Source organism: Lagopus muta, chromosome 1 (assembly GCF_023343835.1).
Source record: "Lagopus muta isolate bLagMut1 chromosome 1, bLagMut1 primary, whole genome shotgun sequence".
Classification (NCBI taxonomy): Eukaryota; Metazoa; Chordata; class Aves; order Galliformes; family Phasianidae; genus Lagopus; species Lagopus muta.
This window is the reverse complement of record NC_064433.1, coordinates 80,302,948-80,328,553: the sequence shown is the minus strand read 5'-3', so window position 1 is coordinate 80,328,553 and position 25,606 is coordinate 80,302,948. Positions and strand designations below refer to the sequence as shown.

The following is a 25,606-nucleotide window of genomic DNA, read 5'->3' as shown; positions in this document are numbered from 1 at the left end:
TATTTGAAGAGATCAATAATGTCTCCCCACAGCCTTCTTTTCTCCAGACTGAACAGCCTCAGTTCCTTTAATCGTTCCTCGTAGGGCACATTCTCCAAGTCCTTCACAAGCCTTGTTGCCTTTCTTTGGACAGAAGAAGGGCAGCATCATGGAAGGCCACTAGGTATGTCAGGACACAGGCGTTGTGCATGAATTGACAGGCTTTAAGCAGAGTGCTCTGTATAGGTACAGCCTCTCAGTCCGCTTGCTGCAAGCAACCGCCTCCCTCACGCTCCCCTCACAGGCACACCGCAGACCCCATCACACAACCGCAGTGTCCGCTCACACATCCCCCACAGACACCCGGCAGACCGCTCACGCACCCGACGCACACACACGCACCACCCATCCCACATTCCCCCTCACACGTCCCCACGCTCGGCCTCACTCGCTCCCACCCCCTTCCTCACCGGCAGCCAATGGCAGCCCGAGGAGTAGGCGAGCCTCCCTTCCCTCCCACCCCCTACTGGAACTCCTCCCGCGCGCATGCGCTCATCGCTCTGAATGGCGTTCGGGGGACCGCTGCCTTTCCGCTTCCCTCGCGGGCGGCGGCTGCGCGTGAGCGCCGCCTCGCGCCTCCCGCCCTTTCCTGCGGGTTGAGGGCCCGCTCGGCGCTCCGCTGCCCGCCGCCCGCCCCGGGCCGGGGATGCGCGACGCGGCGGGATGGAGGTGGAGGAGGCGTTCCCGTTGGTGGGGCAGATGGGACCCTACCAGGTGTATCTGTGCGTCCTGCTGGCCGTGCTCCTCCAGGTGAGGGGTGCTCGCGTGTGGGCTGCAGCCGGGTGCTGAGCGCTCGAGGTGCAGGCGGCGACCTGCGCCGTCCTCCTGGCGCTGGGGTGACCGCTGGGCAACGGCAGGGCTGGAGCTGCTGCAGGGTGAGCTTGGGGCGCGAGGCTGGTGCTGCGTCTTGCCTTCAGGAGTCCCGGCTCGTTTCCTTCCGTGCGCCGTGATAGAGCGCTTAGTCAGATGAAGGGCAGGTGCTGGAGATTGTGCAGGGGATCCGGCACGACTTCAGGTCGGATATTAGGAAAAATGCCTGCTCAGGAGGAGTGGTGAGGCAGTGGCACAGCTGCCCTGAGAGGTGGTGCAGTCACCGTCTTAGAGGTGTTCGAGAACCGTGTAGATGAGGCACTGAGGGACACAGATTAGTGGGCACGGTTGGACTAGTTGATCTTAAAGGTCTTTCCCGACCTTAATGATTCTATGAAGTAGGTGTGAGGAGAATGGCCATCTTCATAGTGTGGCCTAGGCATAAGGTACAGCTGAAATCTGACACAAGTTGATTTACTCAATTTTAACTTATCAAACCTGCGATTGTGGTGACTTCATCTAGACTTATTAATTCTGGAATACAGCGAATATGGAAGTGTACTTGCTTTGCGGAAGTGGGGCACTTAACAGCATCCCTCCCTCTACTGGCTGTATCTTATGGTCACCTGGAACTTCCAGTCATAAGCAGTGAGACTGCAGATGTCTTCTGCCAGCTAAGGGATTGATGGAGGTTGTAAGAAACTCTGTCAGATAACCAGCAAAGTTCAGATGCTCAGTTCTGTCAGCTGGGGATTCTGCATGTGCTTGCGAAGCTGAGATGTTGAATGGCGAAGACCTCGTATGTTTCTATTTCCTTGTACTGTTTATCCCCATTCATTTTCCTCCACCATCTGTTCTTTATCTGATTGATCTTTTAAAGTTAAGCATTAATTAGAGCTTGTTGTACTGGCCATCCAGACAACTTGTGTGCTCTCTGAAGGTTAGGGAGTAAGGAGTTATTAGCTATTTCTTCCAGTGCTGGTCATGTTTTGCAACCATGACAAGTGCTCTTTATCCCCAAAGTTTTAGGCAGTGTGGCTCAACTGTTCTGTAATGCCTTTTCTCATTCATTTGCTTTGTGACAGCTTAACTTATTTCCCCAGTCAGAAGTAGCATGTATCTTTACAAATCACATGATATATTTAGGATAGTTGTAAGATAGAAATGGAACAGGTGTACAGGTCTGTTTTCCTCTTGTGTTATCTTTAATTCCTGAACTTTACCCATGTGAATAATCCTGATATAAATTCCTGTGCCTGTACAGATGTGAAGTATAGAAAATATTACAGATGGAGGTTTTTGTCTTTCAGCCTATGAGTCAGTTTTATACAACTAGTTCCTGGTTGGGTGGCTGATTGCTTTCTATGTTCCTTTGTTGGTGCCAGGGTACATGGTGTGTCATTGGGATGTGCTAGAATCAAGCTGGAGTTCATTGCCATGACTAGTGTTAGTCTTTTGTCTGGTTTATTGTCACACTCTGGAGAATGCACACAAAGGTGTAATGTATTTGGCTCGTGTGACATGGATTTAGGTAATCATGGTCTCCTTCAGTGGATTAGATGCAGCATCTGGCTACGAAAGAACTCCTCTTAGTCTGTCAGTCTGCTAAGGACTGACTGTTCTAATTTATTGCTCACTTCCCTGTGCCTTGCTCCCTCAGCTGGCTTTGTGTTTTCACACTGGCACATTTGTTTCAAAACTGTTTCTACGTTCATCTGATCTGTCAGGTTTCTTCATCTGATACAAGTATACAGAGTTCAAACTCTGTGTTTTCTACCCCATAAGATTCCTTGCAGAGTTTTGCTTTTCCTTGTAGATTTTGTGCTTTTTTCCCCTCTCTGGATATTTCTGATCTATTGACTTTTGTACCTCTTTGTAGTTGTTTTCCCTCACGTTACAGTGGTTTTGTTCTCATATGTTAAGCTGCTTTTCCCGCGTTCCTTACTGATGTGCCAAAATAAAATCTTCTTGTCTGCTCTCTAAATTCTAATTACAAACAGTTTAGCTCACAGAATTTCTCTGAGATAAGCTCTACCAAATGCACAAGTCTGTTTGCGTGAAACTTTCTGTGTGGCAATCAGTGGCTTGAACTGGTCCCAGACCTGTGGGACAAGCTTAATGATACTGGTGGGGGGAGGGAAAATCCTTCAGGTTGCTGGTAGTTGGAAGATTGTATGTCATCAGCCTAAGGATTACACTGGTACGTCTCTCTATTTCAACTTTGCAGGGTATTTGTTTTCACTTAGTTTTGTTCCTGTGTTACCTGCTGTGGTTATCCATTAACTTGTTGGAGCTGTTGCTCTATTCAACTATGCTTCACTTATTCACTGCCAATCTAATGGCTTTGGAAGATTTTAGGGCATGTTCTGCAGAACTGGATGCTGTCTTTATAGTAGCACAATGATAGCTAAAGCAGAGAAACATTTGGTTATAATTTCTATGGACTTACCCGAAACTCATATTTAACTGAAGGGTATGGGGTTAGGTTAGTTTCATGAATTGTAGGTGGTGTTAATCTTGCATTTCCAATATATATTCAAGAGTTAGAGAGGAATAAGGTGAGCTGATAACTCTTAGAATACTTATAACTTAGAACTGAAAGTAGCTGTTTGACACCTATTGATTTCTAGAAAAGCACTTGCTACCTTTTGGAGAAAGTGTGTTATTAAATAGTTGCCTTGTGCTGTTGTTTAATGTGGCAACACTGAGCAATCTCACGTCTTGATCAGACGCTTAAGAGCATACAAAAAATGTTTTTTGCTCTTGTGTCTTAATATAGACAGTTGAAGGAGATTTATGTTGACCAATGAACGTGAAAGACTGGTCAGTTCCAAACAGAACCTGTCATAGGAACCCGAGAATGGGAGCATGTTGCTACTATGGTGCTTTTAAAAAGGATACTTCAAACCTTTTAGAGTTTAAAAGGGAGGTATTGTCTGCAGGGCTGAAAGAATCTTTGCCTGAAGTTGGGTGGTGCTCATTGGGTGGTAGCATGAACAATTAACCAGGGTGTTTCTTTCTAGCTTGGAATTATCACTAACTGAAGGGAAGATAGTAAAGACAGTATAATCAAGGTTATTGGAAAAATGCTTTAACTTCAGACAAAGACACTCTTGATGCAGTTGCAGCCCTTCTGAGAGGTGTTGCTAATCCCTTTGTGGCTGGCAGCAAGCTAATGTCCTCCATCATCAGAATATCATGATGCAGAACGCTGCTCTTTAACGAGCCCACCTGCACAAGCAAAGAAGGAAAGCAGGTAGCTTACTTAAGCTTTTTATCCAAGTGAGTTCTCCCCAGACCTTGAGGAATAATTCAGTGTGAAGTGGTGTCTGGCTTCAGTAGGATACAGATGTGATTTCATACATAGCAATGCTTAACTGTGTGCTTTGGTATAATATTCCCTATTCTCCTTGTTCTGCTTCCCGAATGGTATGGGACATCATTCTGCAGTTGTAGTGATGACACTGAAATCTTGTCTATGAATTTTTTCAATGCTTGTATTAAATATACTGTTTTTTGAGCTATGTTCACTTGATCATAGATGAGTACAGTTTACTCTGCACTTGATGAGGTATTCTGTTAGGATTTTATTTGAATGGAAAGTACAGAACAAATCTGAAGTGTAAAGAAGGAGACATGAGCAGCTTATCAGCTGCCAGCATCTCTACCTTCACTCAAGTCGTCTCAATCCAAACCACTGTTATCCTAAGCTTTAGACATATGCTTATATACACAGTTAGATCTTAACCACAAAACACATGTAGTGGAGTTGATATTTTTAGGTGGTTCTACATGTCATCCCACAATTCCCAGGTTTTGTTGCTCTTTTTATGACCGCTGCTGAAACAACATGTTCTGTGTATGTCTCAATATAAACACATCTGATCAGCTTTTGCAACCTAATTTGCAAGGCTGGCTTCAGTTTCTGTGCAGTTCAGTTCCAGAAGGTGCCTGATCAACGTGCTGTTGAAGGACCAAGAGTTCTTGTTGATGAATGTGGCAGGAAGTGTGAGTATGGGGAGAAGCACCCAGAAGTGGATATCCTGAATGCACAGCAACAGAGGAAACCAAGCAAATTTAAAAACAAAACAAACAGAGCAACAAAAACCTTTTTAAATACTTGAAGGCTACCCTCCTTCAAGACAAAGGCTACATCTACAAGTCCGGTAATGTTCCACCTGCCATCACTTACTATGGAAACTATTTATTTTTTTTTAACCAGTACCCCAATTATAGAGAGCATGCTTCTGTGTGATGAGGTTCCCAATGGGGGTGGTATGATTTATTTTTTTTTCTCAAAGAGCAAAGATGATGGGAGAAATAATTGTGCTGTGGAAGGAATAAAGCTGTCAGAAGGAACTTGTTCTGCAGCAGTTTGCTCTAGCTATTGTCGAATAGTTTGCTTTTGGGATATCTTGTTAACAACTGGAAACAAAAAGTAACTGGGAGGCACTGGGTGAATGGTGCCTGGTATCTTTCTGTGTTGCATGGCTAAAACATACAGGAAGCTGGTTTTTGTGTTATTAACATTTATTGTTACATCAAATATTTTGTGCAGTTGGATGGTTATTGCCTATGGTGGGAGCTGAAGCAGTCCTCTCTTCTGCTGTTAATCGAGATGGCTTTCAACATGGTAAATTCTGCTGAAACTGTCAGTCTTGCTAGTCTGCCCTCTGAATGCCTTTGGAAGATGAGCTGGGAAGTTGGACATAATTGTACTGGATGCCAAAGATGATGGAAAACAGATATTTACTTTATGACACACTACTCCCTTTCCTTCTTCCCTGCCCTTGTGTACATACACTCTCTAATCTTCCTGTGTTTTGTAGGCAGTAAACTTGCTGTGTTTTTCCACTATGTCATCATTGCTCTCCTCAGTGACATTCCCTCCACTTCAGATAGTTTGGTTTCCTTTTCTGGCAGATGATTTTACTGGTTAGTGTGCAAATATATTTCAATGATTCTGTGATTCTAATTTACCTCAAGTACTGTGTCAAGTTTTGGGCCCCTCCCTGCAAGAAAGACATTGAGGCCTTGGAGCGGGTTCAAAGAAGGGCAACAAAGCTGGTGAGGGGTCTGGAACACAGGGCTTATGAGGAGAGGCTGAAGGAGCTGGGATTGTTCAGCCTGGAAAAGAGGAGGCTCAGGGAGGACCTCACTGCTCTCTGTAACTACCTGGAAGGAGGTTGTAGTGAGCTGGGGATCGGCCTCTTCTCTTGTATAATTGGTGATAGAACTAGAACAAATGGCTTCAAGCTGCACCAGGGGAGATTTAGGCTGGACGTTAGGAAATACTAGTTTTCTGAAAGAGTGGTCAGGCACTGGAATGGGCTGCCCAGGGAGGTGGTGGAGTCACCGACCCTGAGGTGTTCAAGGAACGTTTGGACGTTGTGTTGAGGGACATGGTTTAGTGGGAGCTATTGGTGATCGGTGGATGGTTGGACTGGGTGATCTTGTAGGTCTTTTCCAACCGTGGTGTTTCTGTGATTCTGTAATTGGATTCAGAATAATTGTTTCCAGTTTGCAGTGATTATTTGGGTGACATCAAGAGAAGCAAAGTTCTGTGCACTCAGATGTTTTTTTTCTTTGGTTTAAAGAATCACAGAATCATAGAATGGCCTGAAGTTAAGTACTTGGGTTTAAGGGCAATATGTTGGTCTGTGTGTATGTCTTGCTCTTTGCAAGTACCATCTCAGTAGACTGGAGGTGCATTGGAACAATAGCATGTTTTCTATGTTTTGTCTGTTCATAACAATCTCTGGCTAGATGTGGAAGGAAGTCAGTTCTGCTGTTACCAATATTTAACCTGATTAAGCACTGTATTTGTTTCATTGTTTTCCTAATCCTGGTGATCATGGAGGGGGGGAGGGAAGGGAGGGAAGGTCTAGAATGTGCCTTGCAGGATAAAATGAAGATTTAATAACCTGGGCAAAGAAAGCTGAGAAGAGTTGCTGAGTTAAATGCATATTTAAATGCAAGTTCTTGTTTATGAGCTTGGTTCTCAAACTTCAGTGTGTGAGTATTTAGCAGAGAAGAACCACAGGTTTACATCTGGATATTTCAATAAGGCACTTACGCTTTCTTTCTGCCTTCTGATTTTTAAAGGTGGAAAAATAACATTAGGGTATCACATTTTGCAATTTCCTCCTTCATATTTAGAGGGCTGTCAACCTATGACACAAGGCTTGCTCTATTTTCTCTGCACTGTGGGGATCTTATCAGAGCGGTGAGAAGTCCCATCCCAGCCATCTGAGCTGCAGCACATGAGCCTGTGCTTGATAGCTATTTATGCCTTTGTGTACATAGTCCAGCATGCTGTGGAATGGAAGCAGTTCTGGCCACATGTTTTTAGTTTACCAGCATGCAGTCAACTGCTGTGATACTCAGACATACAGCGAACTTGGTCAATGTATGTCACTGAGCTTGATGTTTTACGGAGCAGCAAGACTGTGCGTCTCTTCAGGGTGGTGTACTTTCTTTATAGATGTCAGTTTATTCAAGGGAGTGGTGTGGCTAAGTTGGAGAGTCCTATGGATGTCTTTCAAATCCGGTAAGTTGTTTCATATTTTCCTAAGTAAATCTTACAGATAATTGTCTGGAGGAATTTTGCCTCAGTAGAAGACTGATGGTAGACTAGCAGAAAGCTCGTTATCTTATTTCTGCTCATCCTGTTTAAAGAAGTTACTGAATATTTTCAGTTTTTGTTATGGCTAGGTTAGTTGCAACATCTTTCATGCACTTCTAGTTTCCAGGCTTCCTTCTTACTGTGATTGCACATGTAATAGCCAACAACAGTTACAGTATTCTTGAGGAGTATTTGCTTTCAGAGTGGGATTGGTTTATCAAGTGTCTGAGAGGTTACTCTGTTTTCAGATACCTGGCTGTTTTTGACTCTCTAGGTGCAACATAACCCCACATACTAGAAGAAGAGGCTTTCTCCCACTGTGCTCCCAAGAAGGGAACACTACTTTCATCAAAGAACATTTTGTGAGCATCAGAAAATAACTTTGCGACAAGAAGATGCTTTCAGGGCCCTTCTGCAGACAAATGCACGCAGTTGTTTGGGGGAAAAAATAGGGATAGAAATCATGTGACTTAATAGGCAGATTGCCCTTTTGGAATAACTCAGAGCAGATGAGTTCATCAGACTTGCAAAAATAAGGTGGCCTCTAGCATTTCATCTGCTCATACTGTGGCCGGGAGAAATGACTCTAAGCTGAAAATGCAGCTCTCTCTTTGTCATAGGCTTTTACCAAGGTCATTTGTTGTCTTTTGTTGAAGATGCAGTTTTCATGTTTCTGTGTCTGAAAGGTCAGAAACTAGCGGTTGACTCAATTTTGTTTAGCAGTGAATGCTTCAGCTGCGATTTGTCTAGAGTAACTAGCCTGGTTGTGAACTGCTGATAAGCTGCTAATAAGTTTGAAAGCACTTCTTAATAGAATAAGACTTGCTTTTTTTTCTCTTTCGTTTGTACTTCAAAGTGGATGAATTAAGTTTAAAAGGTTCCTTACCTGATTTTGTGTGTGTTGGTTCACATGAGTGAAACGATTTAAAATTTCTTCCTTCTAGTTAGATTAGATTTTTTGGTTTTTTGTTTTTTTTTCTTGGAAGTCATGAATATTGAGAAAGCTGGTCAAGAAATTTCATAGAATCATAGAATGGCCTGGATTGAAAAGGACCACTACGATCATCTGGTTTCACCTCCCTGCTGTGTGCAGGGTCGCCAACCAGCAGACCAGGCTGCCCAGAGCCACATCCAGCCTGGCCTTGAATGCCTCCAGGGATGGGGCATCCACAGCCTCCTTGGGCAACCTGTTCCAGTGTGTCACCACCTCTGTGTGGAAAAACTTCCAATCTCTAACCTAAACCTCCCCGTCTCATTTTAAAACCATTCCCCCTTGTCCTATCGCTATCCACCCTTGTAAACAGCCATTCCCCTCCTGTTTACATCCCCTTCCTGTTTATAATTTCATTCACTTCTGTTTAGATTAAAAAAAAAAAAAAAAACCCAAACCTTTTTTGTTTGCTTTGCAACAAGATTAAGAGGATTAACTACACCTGTTAGCCAAAGTAAAAGGCAAATGATTACTTGGAAAAAGTCTTGTCACAGCAGTGACTTTGACATACGTCTTATCAAATGCTATTTTTCTGTACTCAGCGTGTCATCATCTTTGTCTGTTTTTCTGGTTTGGCATATTAATTGGAAGTGTTTCTGTTCTCTCCTTGCTTGCTTATAGCCAAATTTTTTTTATTTAAAAAATACTTGTATTTCTTAGCATGCCTGCAGTCATTTATTTTTCAATTTCATGTTTTGTAGCTGGGTTGAGCTTCACCTGGAGCAAAGAATGAAGAGCATCCTGCTTTCATTCCCTAAGCCACATGCCTTGAGGATTTCATTTCCTGAGCTATTTCAAAAATGTTTATCATTTCACAAGACCAAGGATGTTATTGCTTAGTCCTGACCTGGTACTGCCTGTGTGAGGCAAAGCACAAGGATGCACCAGAGATGGTGACCTATAATTCTCAGTTTTCACTGATTTCAGACTGTTCCTGAGGGATTGAGAGTACTGTGTCCACATGTCCCTAACAAAATGTTCACACAGCTTTTTCATGACCCCTTCCTCATCTGATCTTACTCACTGCCCTGTTTCTTGGGTGAGGTCTTTCACTTCTCATGGTTATCTGCCTAGAAGTTGTTCTTCATCTTAATGTAATTTAACAGGTCGTTTTTTTTTCTAGATGTAATAACTCAGGGGTGTCTTTATTAATACAGTAATAATTCTGGTTCAGACTGGGGTTTAACTCCAGCTGTTTCTCAGTATAGAGCAGAATAGGATCACCTGTTGTTGCTTACATCAAAATTCAGGAGTTCTTGGCTATTTTTTGTGCCTATCCATGTTCTGCATATTACTTGTACAGCATCCTTGTGGGAGACTGCGTTCCCAAGGGGGATGCTCTTTCCAGGAACACACCAAGGATGTGCTTGGAACAGAGCAAGGCCTGTTCAAGAAGGAGATGGTTGAAAGAAAGTTTGTGGAATGGAGTAGCATGACAGGTTTTCTTCATGGAAAAATTGGCAGGAAAATCAACAGTGTCCTGTTGTGTCAGAGCTCCTGAGTTGTGTTACCTGTGTTCAGAGAGGTCTAAAACATTGGATTTTAAGATGAAGTTGTAATGGTCTGGAGACCAACCGGTAGCTGTTCTTCTGGGTACGCACCAACTGCCCTGCTCTGTGCCATGTTTGAACCATCTGGCATTCCAGTGCTTTTATTTATTCTTTTCCTTAAACAAAACCAGCTATTAGTTACTGTATGTAGGCCTTGAGTGGGTGTATAAATATTAAAAGTATCCATATATTCACATGTGCCTCTGTCTCTTTTTAAGAGTAAAACAGGTTAACAGAAAAAAATTGGTGTAAGTGGGAATATGAAATTGAGATGTATTCTAAACATCAAATTAAAGGAATGAATAACACAGGTAAAAGGGGAGAATAAAACAGTGCAACGTACTTGCATTAAAGACTTTTTGGGCATTAATCTGATAATTGGATATCTGCTGAGAAGGCAGCACAGTGAGCTTTAAGTGATTCAGGAGTCTCCTGGAGTCCACTGACGATAACTTTCTGGTTCAAGTATTGGGCAAACCAACTGGAGGTGAAGCATTGCAGACCTGGTGTTTGCCAATGTAGAGGAGGTTATTAAAGATATTAAGATCAGAAGCAGCCTGGTCTGCAGAGACCATGACCTGGTTGAGTTTGTGATCTCAGGGAACGCAAGCCTGGCAAAGAGTGGAGTCAGGACCCTGAACCTCAGGCTGTTGAAGAAATTGTTCGATGAAGCCTCCTGGGAAGAAGTCCTGAGAGACAAAGGAATGGAACAAAGCTGGCTGCTATTTAAGGATGCCTTTCTGGAAGTGAAAGAGCTTTCATCCCTCAATAAGAAAAAAACAGTCCAGGAAGGCAAGAAACTAGCATGGCTTGGCAAAGGCCTGCTGGTCAAACTGAAGGAAATAGACAAGTAAAGGTAGTGAAAGCATCGATGTGTCACCTGGGAAGAATACAGGGATGTTGTCTGAACTTGTAGAGATGGGATTAGGAAATCTAAGGCACAGGTGGAACTGAACTTGGTGAGAGGTGTTAAAAACAACAAGAAGGGATTCTCCAGGTACGTAGGTTGGAAGAGATAGGCCAAAGAGCACACTTCCTCTGCTAAATGAGAAATGGCTATGACAGATATGGGGAAGGCTGAGATCTCTGAGTGAGTGAGTTCTTTGCCTCGGTCTTCACTGGCAACCAGTATTCTTACATCTCTGAACCTCTAGATGGGAACTGGAGGAGCAAGCTTCACCCCACTGTAAGGGCAGAGGAAGTCTGAAACCAACTCGTGAGACTGGATGTGTACAAGTCTGTGGGACTGAATGGTATGCATCCCAGGGTCCTAAGGAAGCTGGCTGCTGTGATTGCTGAGCTACTGTCCATGATATTTGAAAAAATCTTGACTGTCAGGTGAAGTCCCCAGGGATTGGAAAAAGACAAACATAGCTCCCGTTTTCAAGAAAGGAGGAAGAAAAACCCAGGAAACTACAGACTGGTGAGCATCACCTCCGTGTCTGGGAAGATCATGGAATGCATCCTCCTGGACGACATGTTAAGGTACATGAGGGATGAGTGGGTGATCCACTACAGCCAAAATGGCTTCAGCAAGGGAAGATCATGTCTGACCAATCTGGTGGCTTTCTGTGATGGAGTGATGGCATCAGTGGACAAAGGAAGGCAACTGATGTCATCTACCTGAACTTCTGCAAGGCCTTCGACGTGGTCCCCTACCACATCCTTATTTCTGAATTAGAAAGATGTGGATTTGAAGGGTGGACTATTCAGCTGATAAGGAATTGCTTGGAAGATCACAGTCAATGGGTTGTGGTCAATGGCTCTGTGTCCTGGTAATGAGTGGTGATCAGACTGAGTGCACCCTCAGTAAATTTGCTGATGACACCAAGCTGAGCAGTGGGGTTGATACAGCAGAAGGAAGGGATGCTATCCAGAGGGACCTTGATAAACTCAAAAAGTGAGCCCTTGTGAACCTAACGAGGTTCAACAAAGCAGAGTGCAAGCTTTTGCATTTCAGTTGAGGTAATCGCAGGTATGTGTACAAAGTGGGAGAAGAACTCCTTGAGAGTAGTCCTACTGAGAAGAGCTTAGGGGTCCTGGTTAAAGCCCAACTTAACATGAGCCAGCAGTGTGTGCTTGCAGCTTGGAAGGCCAATGGCATCCTGAATTCCATCAGAAGAGGGGTGGCCAGCAGGGCAGGTGAGGTGATTATCCCCACCTCTATTTTTGTGAGACAACATCTGGAGGAGGCTGCTAACAGTAAAAATGTGGAGCTTTTGGAAAGCTTTTTGTGGCCCACAGGAGGGCCACAGAGATGATCAAAGGGCTGAAGGAACTGGGCTTGTTTAACCTGGAAAGGAAAAGATTGGAAAGCCAAAATGAGGTCTCCCCACAACATTTAAAGGGAGTTTACGAATGTGAGGGAAATGGAGGGTAGATAATGATGTGACAAGGGGGAATGGTTTTAAACTAAATGAAGCAAGATTTATATTAGATGTCAGGGGAAGGTTTCTACTGAGAGAGGTGAGGTTCTAGAACAGGCTTCCCAGAGAGGTTGTGGATGTCCCATCCCCGGAGGATGGGGACCCTGGGCAATCTGATCTAGTACTTGATCCAGAGGCTGGGAACCCTGCCTTTGGCAGGGGGGTTGGAACTTGATGGTCCTTGAGGTCCCTTCCAAGCCATTCTTTGATTAACAGTTCTTCAAGTATGCAAGTGCTGTGCTTGCTGTGTGTGACATTTGGGGGTGGTTTCTGACTGAAGGGGAACTTCCTTTCTCTCAGATATTCCACAAGTCAGAAATGCAAGAACTGTTTTGCTGAAGTTTTAGTTCTCTGCTTTGTGATGTTGAATAGATGGAGACTGTTTGTAACATACAATCTGCTGTAGTGGCAGAAGGAAAATATAAAATAGGGTTATTTAAATGCTGAATAGATCCAGCTGTAAGGGAAGCACTACTTGCATGTATGTTTAGCATCTTTGATGTCTTTCTCTTTCCAGCTCTATGTGGCCACTGAAGCCATCCTCATTGCACTGGTGGGGGCAACTCCTCCATACCACTGGGATCTGGAATTGCTCTTTGCTAACCAGAGCCATAGCAACCAGTCAGCGAGTGAGCAGAGAGCCTTTGGGGAATGGCTTCTTACTGCCAATGGCAGCGAAGTTCATAAGCACGTACACTTCAGCAGCAGCTTCACATCAATAGTCTCTGAGGTAAGTCTGAAATGGGTTTTGTCGCCCTGTGTGTGAGCAGTAAATCTCATTGACAGAGTGGGGAGGAAAGCTGGTGGTGCTGCTGATTCTTTCTCCTGTACTAATGCATGTTTTGAGTAGCAAATGAAACAGGTGCTTCTTCCAGGTAGAGAACAAGTAACCTATTCCTATCCTAACTGCCTTGCTTTGCAGTGCAAATCTCAACCAATGTTCTGCATCAAAACTGCTCATCTTTTCCATGTGGAAGGTTGGTATTGGATCAGATAACCTGGTTCCACCATTGGGTTAGGATCATGTTATTGTACTAATGTGTTTAAAATCTTGTATATACCTTAAGCTCTTTCTATCTGCCATCTGCGATTTCCTTGGTAAGACAGATGCTTGTAGTGGATCCATCCTGTTATTAGGAAGAAGTGAAGGAATTGGAGAGAAAGCAGCTTCTGCTGTTTCTTTACAACTTCATGGAGGGCACGGGCAATGGAGAGCAAGATGTATGAAGCAACCTCATCTGTTTTATCCCAAAACAATCTTCAGCTTTGTCACTGTGGCCTCTATGTTTTATAAGTGTCCTCTTTCATGGTACGGCCACTGTCTCTAGAGGAATGATTCCAGCTTTCATGCTGTGCTATGTGCATCACCTGCCATTGCTAAGGCCTACAATATCTATTAATGTTGTTCTTCTGTGCAAGAGCCCTATCTGAGTAAGGTCTGAATTTAGCTCTGTACAGCTGAGTTCAACAACATAGCATTACTTGATAATTTGTGGCTATTGTCCAAATGTGTTAATGCTGTTCGAGTTAGTTCCATAAAGTACTTAAATTTATTGGTTATGAGCATATTAATAACTGCCAGTATTGGAACAGTACCAAGCAATTGTGTACAACATGTACTGCTTCTTATTCTGATAATAAAGAGGATGAGTGCTCATGCCTCTATTGAAATTAAAATCCTAATGGACAGTGGCTTCTTTGAGCATAACTTAAAGCCAATTGTCAGTTCTTTAAATTTGGTCTGAGCTTTTCACTTTTTTGGTTTTCAGTTTTCCAGTAATTGTTTATTCTCTTAATCATGACAAGTCAGACATGGTTTTTGAAGCCAAGCAGTGCCTTAGGATGTAAATTTTGTGAAGATTCTTGTGCATCTTAGCTGCACAGGTGAAAAAATGCGGATGAAGAACTTAAAGTACAACATAAAAATGTATCCCAAGGTATCTTGTATGTTAAAGAATTTCAGAGCAGAGTCTGAACTTTTCAGTAAAGGCCCACATATATAAAAATCCTGTTGCTTATTGAGATAAACTTTCTTCAGAACTTTAACCCCATGTATCATACACTTGAAAATGGGGTTAATTATAAAGATCTCAGTGCATTTCTTCAAAAACTACTTGATCTTATTTTGGGGCTTTTGATCACTATGCAGTCTTTCTACTGGCGTGTAGAGAATTTTTTTCAACATTTCAGGAGGGTATTTTTAATGTGTACCTTGTTGTATCATTTACTAGTTATGTGACTATTGCAAACTTGCAATGAAAAATCTGATGTCAAAAGATGTGTGATATCCTCTCTGTAGAAAAGAAATCTCAAGTCCTTTAAAGGTCATCTTAGTCTTTGAGATTAACCTGCAGAACACATCTGAACAAATTTTACTTCACCACAATCAAATTATGCTTTGATCTCTGAATGATTCAGAGAGAATCTAATGTCACTGAGATCACGTTGTGGGTTTTTTCTTCCAACACTTCTACCAAAATTGGGGAATAATTCTTGTAGCTCTTACAAAACTACTGTCCATGTTATTTCAAGTGAAGTGTAATCTCATCATATGCTATTATTATAGAGATATACTTTATTGTGAATTATTTTTCTAAATCTAGACAAGCTGATCTGAGGTCTCCTGGTTAGTTTCAGAAGATAATTTTGTCAGAGTCCTGACACCCTACTGCTGATCATGTCAGTAAAAGCTTCACCATTTAAGTGACAATTTGATGAAGCGTGTACTGAGAGTAAGCAAGTTATTTTCCTGGAGCTTCTGTGTGATTATATTTTGTTAGCCCTGTAGTCTTGGTGAGACTTAATTGCATGGTTCTCTTTCCATGGCAAGGTAGTTCGTAGCTGAGATGTGAAATAATATAAGCCTGGCTAGAGTGGATATCTAATAGGGTTTTGGTAGGGGAAGAGATTATGAAGAGAGGATTAGATTGTTATTACAGGGATAATGACATAATCACCAGCTTACCTGCCCAGGAAGGAAAAACTGGTATCACTGAAAGAAAACATGATTTCAAGACAAAAGAGAAGCAGAAAATAAAAAGAATGCCATATAAGCTTTTAGAAGCTTTTAGAATAAAAAAGGAAATAAATTTTGAACAGTGAGAACATGATATGATTTAACTGTATAGTGTTGTGGGAGAAAGAATCTTCTCTGCCAGGCTGATCTATGAGGCAACATTAGGTCTGTAAGAACATCTGAAGATCAGGTGTGTGTTTGGAATAGAGAAGAATTGGGAGTTGCACAAAGAGGACTGTAAAAATAAATAGAAGGATGAGCAATACCAGAAAACTTGTCAAAAGCTACCAAAGTGTTTCACAGTGACAAAACTGTTCATAAGGAGGAGAGAAATATTTCTGGACACGAATCACAATGCTTAATTTCGTGTAGTATTCCCACACCCTGCAGTGGGTAAATGCCAAGAGTCAGGACTACATATATTTAAGCTCGTAGTTTTGATGTGAGAAAAGGCAAGAAAAGTAAAAGAGGGGATAAAAACTGCAAAATTACAGTATCCCATGAGGTATCTATTCTTGAGTTCAGAATCAAAGACTGTACTTGATCTGGGGAGCTGTGCAATTGGTTACTATGTCTCCAGAGAATCTGGAAGAAAGCACTTGTTTCAGTGCCTGTGTGATGACAGACCGACTGGAATGCTTAGGAGATTTAGGCAGTTTTATCTTCCTGAAAGTATGTTTCACCCCCCTCCAACTATTAGCTGTTGGTGAACCACTTTGACTCTGTTGAATTCTCCTTTTTTTGTCTCCATCCAGTGGTTTTTAATTGGCAACACATCATACAAAGTCAGTGCTGCCAGTTCTTTCTACTTCAGTGGTGTGTTTGTTGGAGCAATCTCCTTTGGCCAGCTCTCAGATCGCTTTGGAAGGAAGAAAATCTATCTCACAGGTAACAGTAATGATCTTTTTCCAGGTAAACAATCAAAATGAATGAAGTGGAGGTGTTGAATCTCTGAAAATGAGTGGCAAGAGCCCAGTTCTTCTGGCAACTTAGTACAGATTTGTCTTTCCAGTATATTTCTGGGGACAAGAAATTAATATTCTACTATTCAATCCGTACCTGAGTACTAAGGAGATGTTCTGAATTTAGGAATTGTACTACATTTGCTAAAAAACAAGGACAAGCAATGGTTGTCATGCTCAGAAATGATTAATATTCCTAATAATTCATTAGCAACGTTCTTATATGTATAACCTTCTGTAAATATTTTTGTATTTTGGCTGCATGAATTATTTTTTTTTTGTATTTGGGATCATCACTTTAAAATTCACAAAGTTTTTTTTTGTTGTTTTTACTCTCCCTAAATCAAGCATTTGGAACTTTGTGTTTTGTGTATGTTTTGTTTGTTTTTTTTTTTGTAGATGGATAAGCATGTAGAACCAAAAACAGTGCACTTTTTTCCTTCAAAGAAACAATCTCATTAATTCAAAGCTGATTAAAAATGAATCTGCCATGCAGTGCAAAGTTCCCATGTACTATCCCCTGATAAAGGTTCTCTAATCTATATGGAGTACTTTCCAGAAATGAGGGGAGATGTTTGATCATATGCTTAGCCTGGGGCTTCTGTGTGAACATAAACATGAAACCATCTTAACAGGAGCCAGGAAGTAATTTTAAATATTTGAAAAATTGTTTTCTATGAATTGAATTTGGGGGTTTAGTACTGCAAATCAGGTATCAGAAATCACTCCTTGTGTTCTTCCTTTTATGGTATTGACTGGGTTCTTGCATTTCTACCCATACCTGTGAAATGTAGCCATGTTTTATAGCTGTTGAATTTGATTGCTTAAGGCATCAAGTGAATGTCAAATAAAGACATTGATAAGCACTTCTATTTTACTACCTTTTCCTGAAGTTCAACCTTTTGCCTCTTACTTCCAGGTTTTGCCCTTGACATCTTGTTTGCCATTGCAAATGGATTGTCACCCTCATATGAATTCTTTGCCGTGTCTCGATTCTTGGTAGGAGTGATGAATGGTGGGATGTCACTGGTGGCCTTTGTTCTACTGAATGAGTGTGTGGGTACTGCCTACTGGGCATTAGCAGGTAAAATTTGAGTGTTGGTGTCTTTATTGTCAGAACTTATGGATTTCAGTCTTACATACTGCACGAGACACACCAAAGCTAATAAGCATTTACAAAGTTAACTCTGCTTTCTGTGTAACCACAATCTTTGAGTCCTGCTTTATTTAATGTGTATTTTAGGCAAGCACAGTAGATAACTTGGCCATTCAGGTTTCTACATCACCCAAGCTGACTAAGGTACTCAAGTTGAAACAAATCCCCTGTGGGTGTTAAGCAGCTTAAAACTTATCCACTGTTTATGCTAGCTGAGCTCTATCCACTGGAATTGAGACTGTGTGTTGTGGTTTAATCCAGCAGGTAGTTAAGCACCACACAGTTGTTTGTACTACTTTTTATACATGGTAAACTGGAGCATATTTACACTTTAATTCTGTACAGGGCTTTAGGTGAGAGGATGTAGGAAGATGCTTTTTGGACTTGTCTTGATGTTTGTAATTAGGTGCAATGCATCTGTGCTGTGTGGGTGAAGGATGGAATTCTCTTTGGTTAAATAGCTTTGTGTTTGTCTGTGCTACTGAGTGAAATGTTCTTAATGAAGAATTATTTTCTGTATTTCCATGTGTTAGGATTTAACAGTGTTCTTTAATAGAGTGATAATGGTGTTTTGTTTTTTTTTTGTTGTTGTTGTGTGTCAGGATCTATTGGAGGCTTGTTCTTTGCTGTGGGAATTGCCCAGTATGCTTTATTAGGGTACTTCATTCGCTCCTGGAGGACTCTGGCTGTTGTGGTTAACCTGGAAGGAACAGTAGTCTTTCTTCTCTCTCTGTAAGTAGTTGAACTACTGAACTTCGAGGAAGATATCAGTAATGAGAGAAAATACAATTAGGTCAAGGAGCTTCTCTAGGCTGGTATGAAGTGCTGTAACTAAGATATTTTTCTCAGCTTCGGCCACCTCGTGTTATGTGCTTACTATATGCTGCAATATCTGAAAATGCAAGTGTATGCTTCGTTGTATATGCGTGAGTACTGTAAATTGGACTAGTCTTGAGGTGGTATACATCCTACTCCTTCACTGTTATGTGTTAGACTCTTCAAACTGTCCTCTGGTATGCTACAAGATACTGTGTAACACGTCATAAAAGATACAGAAATGTGCTTATGTGATAACTTATTTCTCTTCTAATTCTGCTTACATAGAAAGAACTGCATCAAAATTGTTTGCACATTCTTAAAGGTGACGTGCAAATGGGCAGCTTCCTTTGATTTTTTTTTCAAAAAATCTGATTAGGAAAGAATTGGAAAAAGGCTTCTTTATTAAAATAGCTAGGATCTTTGTGGAGTTCAGCACTGAAAGGTATGAGGTGCAGTGGTGCAGTGTTTTCTTCCTCTGTCATATCTTTCTTCATATCAGCAACTGATAAGAAATGAAATTTCGCTGCAGTTCCAATTTAAGGCTTTTTCCTTCCTATATCTGTTTAACTTTGGTAACTACCCTCTTGCTAAAGTCAAAACAGGCTTTCAAAGAAAGCAGCATAACTCAGGGAAAGATGTTAAAGGCTGTTTATGAGGTGAAAGGCATATTTGACATTTCTGATGTTTTAAAACTTCATAAGGTGATATTTAGGGCTTTTTGCTATTTATTTTAATGCTCAGATAACCTGTTCAATTTTTTTTTGAAGTACTTTATGCTTGGGACTTCAGAGCTGTGCTCAGAGGCCCATTTTACTGTAAATAAGAATTTTTCATTCCCAGATTTCACATTGCCTCCCACCTATGCTACTTAAAAATGACTATTTATATGAAAAGTTACCAGATTTCTTTTTTATTATGGGGAAGGAAACATATTATTTTCTGAATTCTTCTTAAAAGCATAGAAACACTTGCTCCAGGAAAAAATGTCACTTCAGCCTTTTGCCAGATCCTTTTTAAGACTGTGCAGAAGTTTAAATTAGTTCTGGGAATCTGAGAATAATAAATTCTTTTGTAGGCTGTATTGGAGTTACAGACCTATTGAGTGGATGCTGTATGTGAAGTGCAAGAGCATGATTATTTTTGTACAGCCTTGCTATCTACAAGAGAGAATTAGAAGAATGATTACTATAATTATTATTAATTATAAAGAGGGAAAATGTTGGAATGTGAGGAACAGAAGACAGCTAGTAAACATTGTACAACATTTTACTTTTAACAACGTGGAGCGTCTTTGATTCTGAATTCCACTAGGAAGAATCCTAATGATATTGTAATTTATACTGCTGTGTGTATATATGTGTGTATACATGTACACACAATTTTTTGTTACCTAAATTGCATACGAATTATTTTCCCTTTATTTCCAACGTACTTTGTTTCAGTAAATGCATTGTATACCTGAAGGGTTGTTTGAGAAATTATCTTACACTGAAACCTATTTTAGCCTTATTTCCATAGGCAAGCCCAGCACTGTAGAATAAAGCTTCAAGCTGTCTCTGCAATATATATAATTTCTATATATAAATAAAAAAATATGTATTACAGGTTTATTCCAGAGTCCCCCCGCTGGCTATATTCACAAGGCCGGCTGAGTGAAGCAGAAGATGCCCTCTACCTCATTGCAAAGAAGAACCGCAAGCAGAAGCACACTTTTTCATTAAAGCTCCCTGCTGAGAGGAGCCCCAGAGAAGCTGGCAGTTTCTTGGACCTCTTCCGATACAGGGTTCTCTTGGGACGCACCTTAATCATGATGTTCACCTGGTACTTGAGATACTTTGTAGGCCCAGCTGTGTTGCTTTGATTCTTAGAGGGAATGTGCTGCTGAGAGTCGGCTAATCCTGCATGTTGTACATTGTCTCAACCTTTATTTTTAGGGGTCCCTATTGTAGTATTTCCTCAGTATATTTCTAAAGTTAAGCCATTTTTACAATTTAGTTCTGAGATATTTTGTCTTTGTGTTTCACTTGTGCTTTTCGAGGCGTAGAGCTGTTGAGAGCTGTATATTCCTTCCTGGCCCTCAAAGGCTGCTGGGATTAGTCATGCTGTCATCCTCTTTGGTTCCATGCTACGCATCCATACTTTCAATCATTTGGATTATTTCTTGTGTTTTGTGTATTAGGACCCTGTTAGTAGGTTGGTGGCCTACCTTATCTAATGTGTATTTCCTAAAAGAAAGTGCTACCTGAGGTTGCCAGTGCTAGCAGTTGCTGTAGTATGGAGCAGGAACCTAAGACACTACTTTTAGTCACTAGCAGAAATGTACTTTTGGATAATTACTTATTTTGGTTTGTTCTGTTCATCCAGATGCTTTTATAATGCACGTTTTTGGGAAGAGGTATTAAGAAAAAAACAAATGACTTTTTTTTTTTTCAGCTGTCAGCATAAGTCTATACTTCTGTTGCTTTTCCAAATATTTAGTGCAGAACAGTGAATTTTCTGTTCTGTAAATGAGAATTAGGAGATTGCCTTGTTGATTTACTGCAGAATGAATTGGCAACGTGTTCCTTTTTTCTCTGTAGAGAATTCATTCAGGGTCACAAAAGAGAAATGAAAATCAGAATCTGGAAATGGATAGAACTGGATCAGGATGTAGAAATTAGAGGAAGGTAGAAAAAGGCCTGCTATCTAAAACACTATATATAATTGATACTACACTGTACCAGATGAGTGCTTTGATATGGCTGACAAAATTCCAACTCTGATTTTACTTTTTTTTCCCCCCTATCTTTTACAGGTTTGTGTGCAGCTTGGTTTATTACGGTCTTACCCTTAATGTGGGTGATTTAGGTGGAAACATTTATGCCAATTTAGCCCTATCAGGATTGATAGAAATCCCAGCATACCCGATCTGTATTTACTTGATTAACCAAAAATGGTAAGTATGAAATTCTATTAATGTGTTTAGCATTTTCTTTTTTTTATATAAAATACAAGTTTCTTTCAAATTGTATCTCCTAGCCCACAGACATTGCATGGAACTTTCTGCTTTGCTATTTCCAGTTCATTATATTCTCTTGAGAAATGATTTTTTGTTTGAAAGTGCTGCTGGTAGATCTTCACCTCCAATAAGGTTTAAGTTGTTGCTCAGTAACTCATTCTTGTATGGCTCAAAGATAAAGATGATTGTCAGTAGAATTAGCTGTGCTGACTCTATCCTGACACAAGATGGCATGATTCCCGCCTGTCTTGTAACTCCCATTCTGGCTGTTAGGTCAAAGATGCTACAACTAAATTCAGCAGCTGAAACTGTTGTGTGATGTCATTTTACAGCTGCTGCACAAGCGTAAGAGCAGAGCTGTTGATTCTGACTCTTAGCCCTTTCCCGAGCTGTTGTACTCCAGACATTGTCTTCCTTTTTTTTGTGTGTGTGAAATTCACTTTCCAATCTCTTTTCTAAAGTCTCTTGAGAAGCTTTACACACATGCACACAGTGGGAAGGAAATAAAAATCCTTGAGATTGTGAGCTACAGCATGAAGACTTCTCAGTGCTCATTTTGTTGAGAGCAGCAGAAAATTTTTAAAGCAGTGGGAGAGGGGGTGTTTGTGGAGATGGCATTTGATATTTCTGCAAATGGAGACAAGGTGAATGTAGAAGCTTCATTGGTTATCCTTTTTTGGACACCAGGTTTGGTCGAAAGAGAACACTGAGTGCATTTCTGTTCCTGGGAGGATTGGCTTGTCTTATTGTCATGTTTCTTCCTAAAAAGAAAGGTAAATGTTTCCTTTTGTTTCTGGAATACTTAGTAAGAAGTTGCAAAACTCCTTACCCAAAAGCCTAAGAATTTTTGCTTGTCAGTGCAGTAGGCTTGTACTTAAAAGCCACAGAAGCTAAGCCATAAGTAGCAATTTCCCTAGGATCTTAAGAAAATCTTGTTGGAAAAAATGTGGGTTTGAACTCATCTTTGGATTCTGTCCTACACTTCCACTTTAATCACAACAGTCACTCCTTTCCAGTGTTTCTGAAGTAATTCCAAGAAATGATTTTTTTTGGGATATCTCCATTATCCAAATGAGCTGTCAGTATAAATACACATGCAACTCGTAGGTATCTCTCCAAGTGAAAGGCTGTGCCAAAAGAACCTAAGTGACACATTTTCTCTATCAGATACTGGAGTTTTTGCAGTGGTGAACAGTCGCTCACTTTCTTTGCTGGGAAAACTGACAATCAGTGCTGCATTTAACATTGTCTACATCTACACGTCAGAACTTTATCCCACAGTGATCAGGTAATGCAAGTTAATTTTAAGATTTTCATTTTTCTGGTTCTTTTCCCTGATCACCTGTTACTTCTCTTTTTCTAATAATTACATTTCATTTGAGATTTTCACTTAACATACAATGATTACCTGTATGGCCTTGTATGTATTGAACTTTCTTTTCTCTTATCCTCACCTCCATCTCCCTCAAATGTGCAATGTTCTCTTCAGAGTAACTGTATTCTCCATAATAATAAAACAGACCTTTTGGGTGCTTAGTGTTCTCACAGCCTTCTCTTCACTAATGAGGATAACGGTAGTATTGCTGACCAACAACATCTGTGGGTTCTTCAGTGCTTTATAAACCAGACAATTCTGTTGAAATTTGTGCTTCCTCAACAAGCAATGTTAAAGATGCAACCAGTTAGTAAGCTTTGTGAAAGCAATTTGGTGCTTCGAAGGCAGAAGTTCCCTGTGCTTGTGGTGACTGAGTAGATAAAGGCATCTATTATACAGGTGCAATTTTTAATACATGTATTTGTTTGCCAGCTATCACTGTTAGTGGCTAGACATCATTGAAACTGTCCTGTAAAGCTGTTCTCCTCTGTTGGGTGAATCTGCTGATATGGATAAAGGAATCTAGCCGGAGTTTCAGGAAGAGATAAGATGCAATGACTGAAATCACACTTCTTTTTTTTTTTGTCATCTTAAATGTATGCATATGTTAGAATTCTGAACGTGCAGTGGATTTGTGCTTTTCTCAGAATACAAAGCATATGATTTCATTCCTTTTTTCAGGTGTTTTCGTTTAGATTTCACTTTTTGTTCCAGTTGATATGGCCAGAATCATGAGTGAAACTTTTTTGTTGTCTTTTTTAAAAACCCTTTCCTGCTCTTCCATCTTCTTGTACTTTAAAATTTTAGTTTTTCATGTGCAAATGTGACTAATTAATGATTTTTTTGTTTCTTCTTAGGAATGTTGGAATGGGTGCCTGCTCCATGTTTTCCCGTGTTGGTGGAATCATTGCTCCTTTTGTCCCTTCATTGGTTTGTCTGAACTTGCTATTTTAAGTACATTTTTATTCTGCGGTTCCGATGATTCAGAAGCTTGCAGAAGTGGGAATATTTGGGTAAACTGTGTATAGAAAATAATCTGTAAATTAGGTGTCTTGGCAGTGTTATGATAGGTTAAAGGCATTATGATATAATCTGTAATTAGACAGAAAATCCCAGTGTTTAGCTCAGAAGATACTTCAGGATTTTGAAATCCAGCCCCTGAATTTCAGCAGAATTGTCATTTGAAAGCAAAAAAAAAAAACCAAAACAACAAATTGTTCCCAAATTTAGACCATAAGCCAGCAATAACTAAAAATGTATTTAAAAGATTTACTGCATCTAGGTGATAAAGCATAAGAACTCACTGCTCTTCTCAGGAGCTCATATTTTTGAGTGGAAACTCATTTTACTGTTGCTGTGCTTCACTGAATCCGTACATTATAATAGTCAGTAAATGGTTTGTATTTCAGTAAGTGCAGACCTGAGATACTTTAAGCTTCTGAGAACAAATCTTACAGCAGCCTGTCAAGGCAAAGAGAAATTCTCAAGAAACAAATATGAAGACGATACTGTTCCCTTATGTTCATAGGCACTGTGTGCTTGTATATAAAATAGAGTTCAGGGTTCTTTACTGATACAAACCACTTGGTGAGGTCTAGTGAGTATTTCTTTAATATGACACAGATTTCGTATGGAATAACTTTTCTCTTTGCCATCTGCCATCTTACTATGGCATGCAGAAGGCTGGTAGGAGGATAGATGAGCACACTGGACTTTTTTTTTTTCCATAGAATGAAACATAAAGTAGGTGAGAGTGTCTTCAGCGCAACAGTGGGCAAAGCCAAAGCTGGTACAGATCTCCCAGGTAGATTTAATGGACTGCTTTTATGTAGCAATGGGGGGAATCCATTATGTGGTATGTCATAGACATTTGGCACTGAAAGAGACAAATATTTAATCATCATGTTTTGAAAGGGTCCAAGGAAAGTCAAAATAGCTCTTTTTAAAGAACAAATGAGCATTGATTTGTGGGAGGAATTAAGGTTTTCATTGGAATTTCTTAAACTACTTGAATGTATTTTCCAATAGCTTTTTTCTGTGAATTCTATACAAAGAGTTGCAATGGAGAAAAGTTAATTGCTGAGCTAAGAGATGAAATGTTCTCTTGTATTTCATCGTAGTTCTTTTGTATTTCATTTTTTTTTTCAGTTTAGAATTGCTTTTTCACTATAGAAAATGAGTTTCTGAAACCGTGCTATACTCCTGTATTTTTTTTTTTAGATAAGCATTCTTCTGAAAGTGAATATATACATTTTTGAGCTATATTGAAGATAATTCATATTTTTGCACAAAGCTGCATGAAGTATAGTTCTACTTTTAACAAAATGTATAAAGAGGAACAGGCTTTAAAGGTGATCTGCCAGCATCATTGGGTTGTTGGGGTGATGGCAGAAAGGCCAAAGCTCAGTTGAAACTCAAACCTAGCAAGGAGCATAAATACAGATTCTGTCAGTCAAAGGACGTATAGTGTTTAGCTCATTGTTGAATGGAAGAGATAGCCTATTGGTGGATGAGATGGAATAAGATGAAGTACTTAACACTTGCTTTAGTCTACACAGGCAAAGCCTGACCCCAAGCCTCTATGCATATCAGCACAGTTTAGGAAGCAGATGGCCAGGCAGCAGTGGAGGAGCAGTAGGTTCATGAACCCTGAGAGAAGCTCAAAGCTTTCCAGTCCATGGGATAGGAATTACCAAGTGGTGGTGAAAGAGCTGGCTATGCTAGTGAGCCAAGTGTCTGTCTGAAAACTCATTGTAGTAGATGGAGGTCACTGATTACTAGAGGGAAGGATACTAATACTAATGCTAAATACTGTGCATGTCTTTAAGATGGATCAGAA

The 25,606-nt window shown here is 40.6% G+C and overlaps 1 protein-coding gene across 1 annotated transcript in view; it reads left to right on the top strand.

The window, feature by feature from the left end:
* Positions 1-554: 554 nt before the first annotated feature.
* The window catches only part of SLC22A15 (solute carrier family 22 member 15), a 37,649-nt gene continuing 12,597 nt past the window's right edge, over positions 555-25,606 (top strand). The window contains exons 1-10 of the mRNA XM_048957190.1: positions 555-789; positions 12,959-13,171; positions 16,213-16,345; positions 17,339-17,503; positions 18,178-18,307; positions 20,000-20,215; positions 21,189-21,329; positions 22,080-22,165; positions 22,560-22,680; positions 23,625-23,697. Of these exons, the coding sequence (XP_048813147.1) occupies positions 703-789; positions 12,959-13,171; positions 16,213-16,345; positions 17,339-17,503; positions 18,178-18,307; positions 20,000-20,215; positions 21,189-21,329; positions 22,080-22,165; positions 22,560-22,680; positions 23,625-23,697 (1,365 nt within the window). The 5' untranslated portion in view covers positions 555-702. The remainder of the gene's footprint in view (positions 790-12,958; positions 13,172-16,212; positions 16,346-17,338; positions 17,504-18,177; positions 18,308-19,999; positions 20,216-21,188; positions 21,330-22,079; positions 22,166-22,559; positions 22,681-23,624; positions 23,698-25,606) is intronic.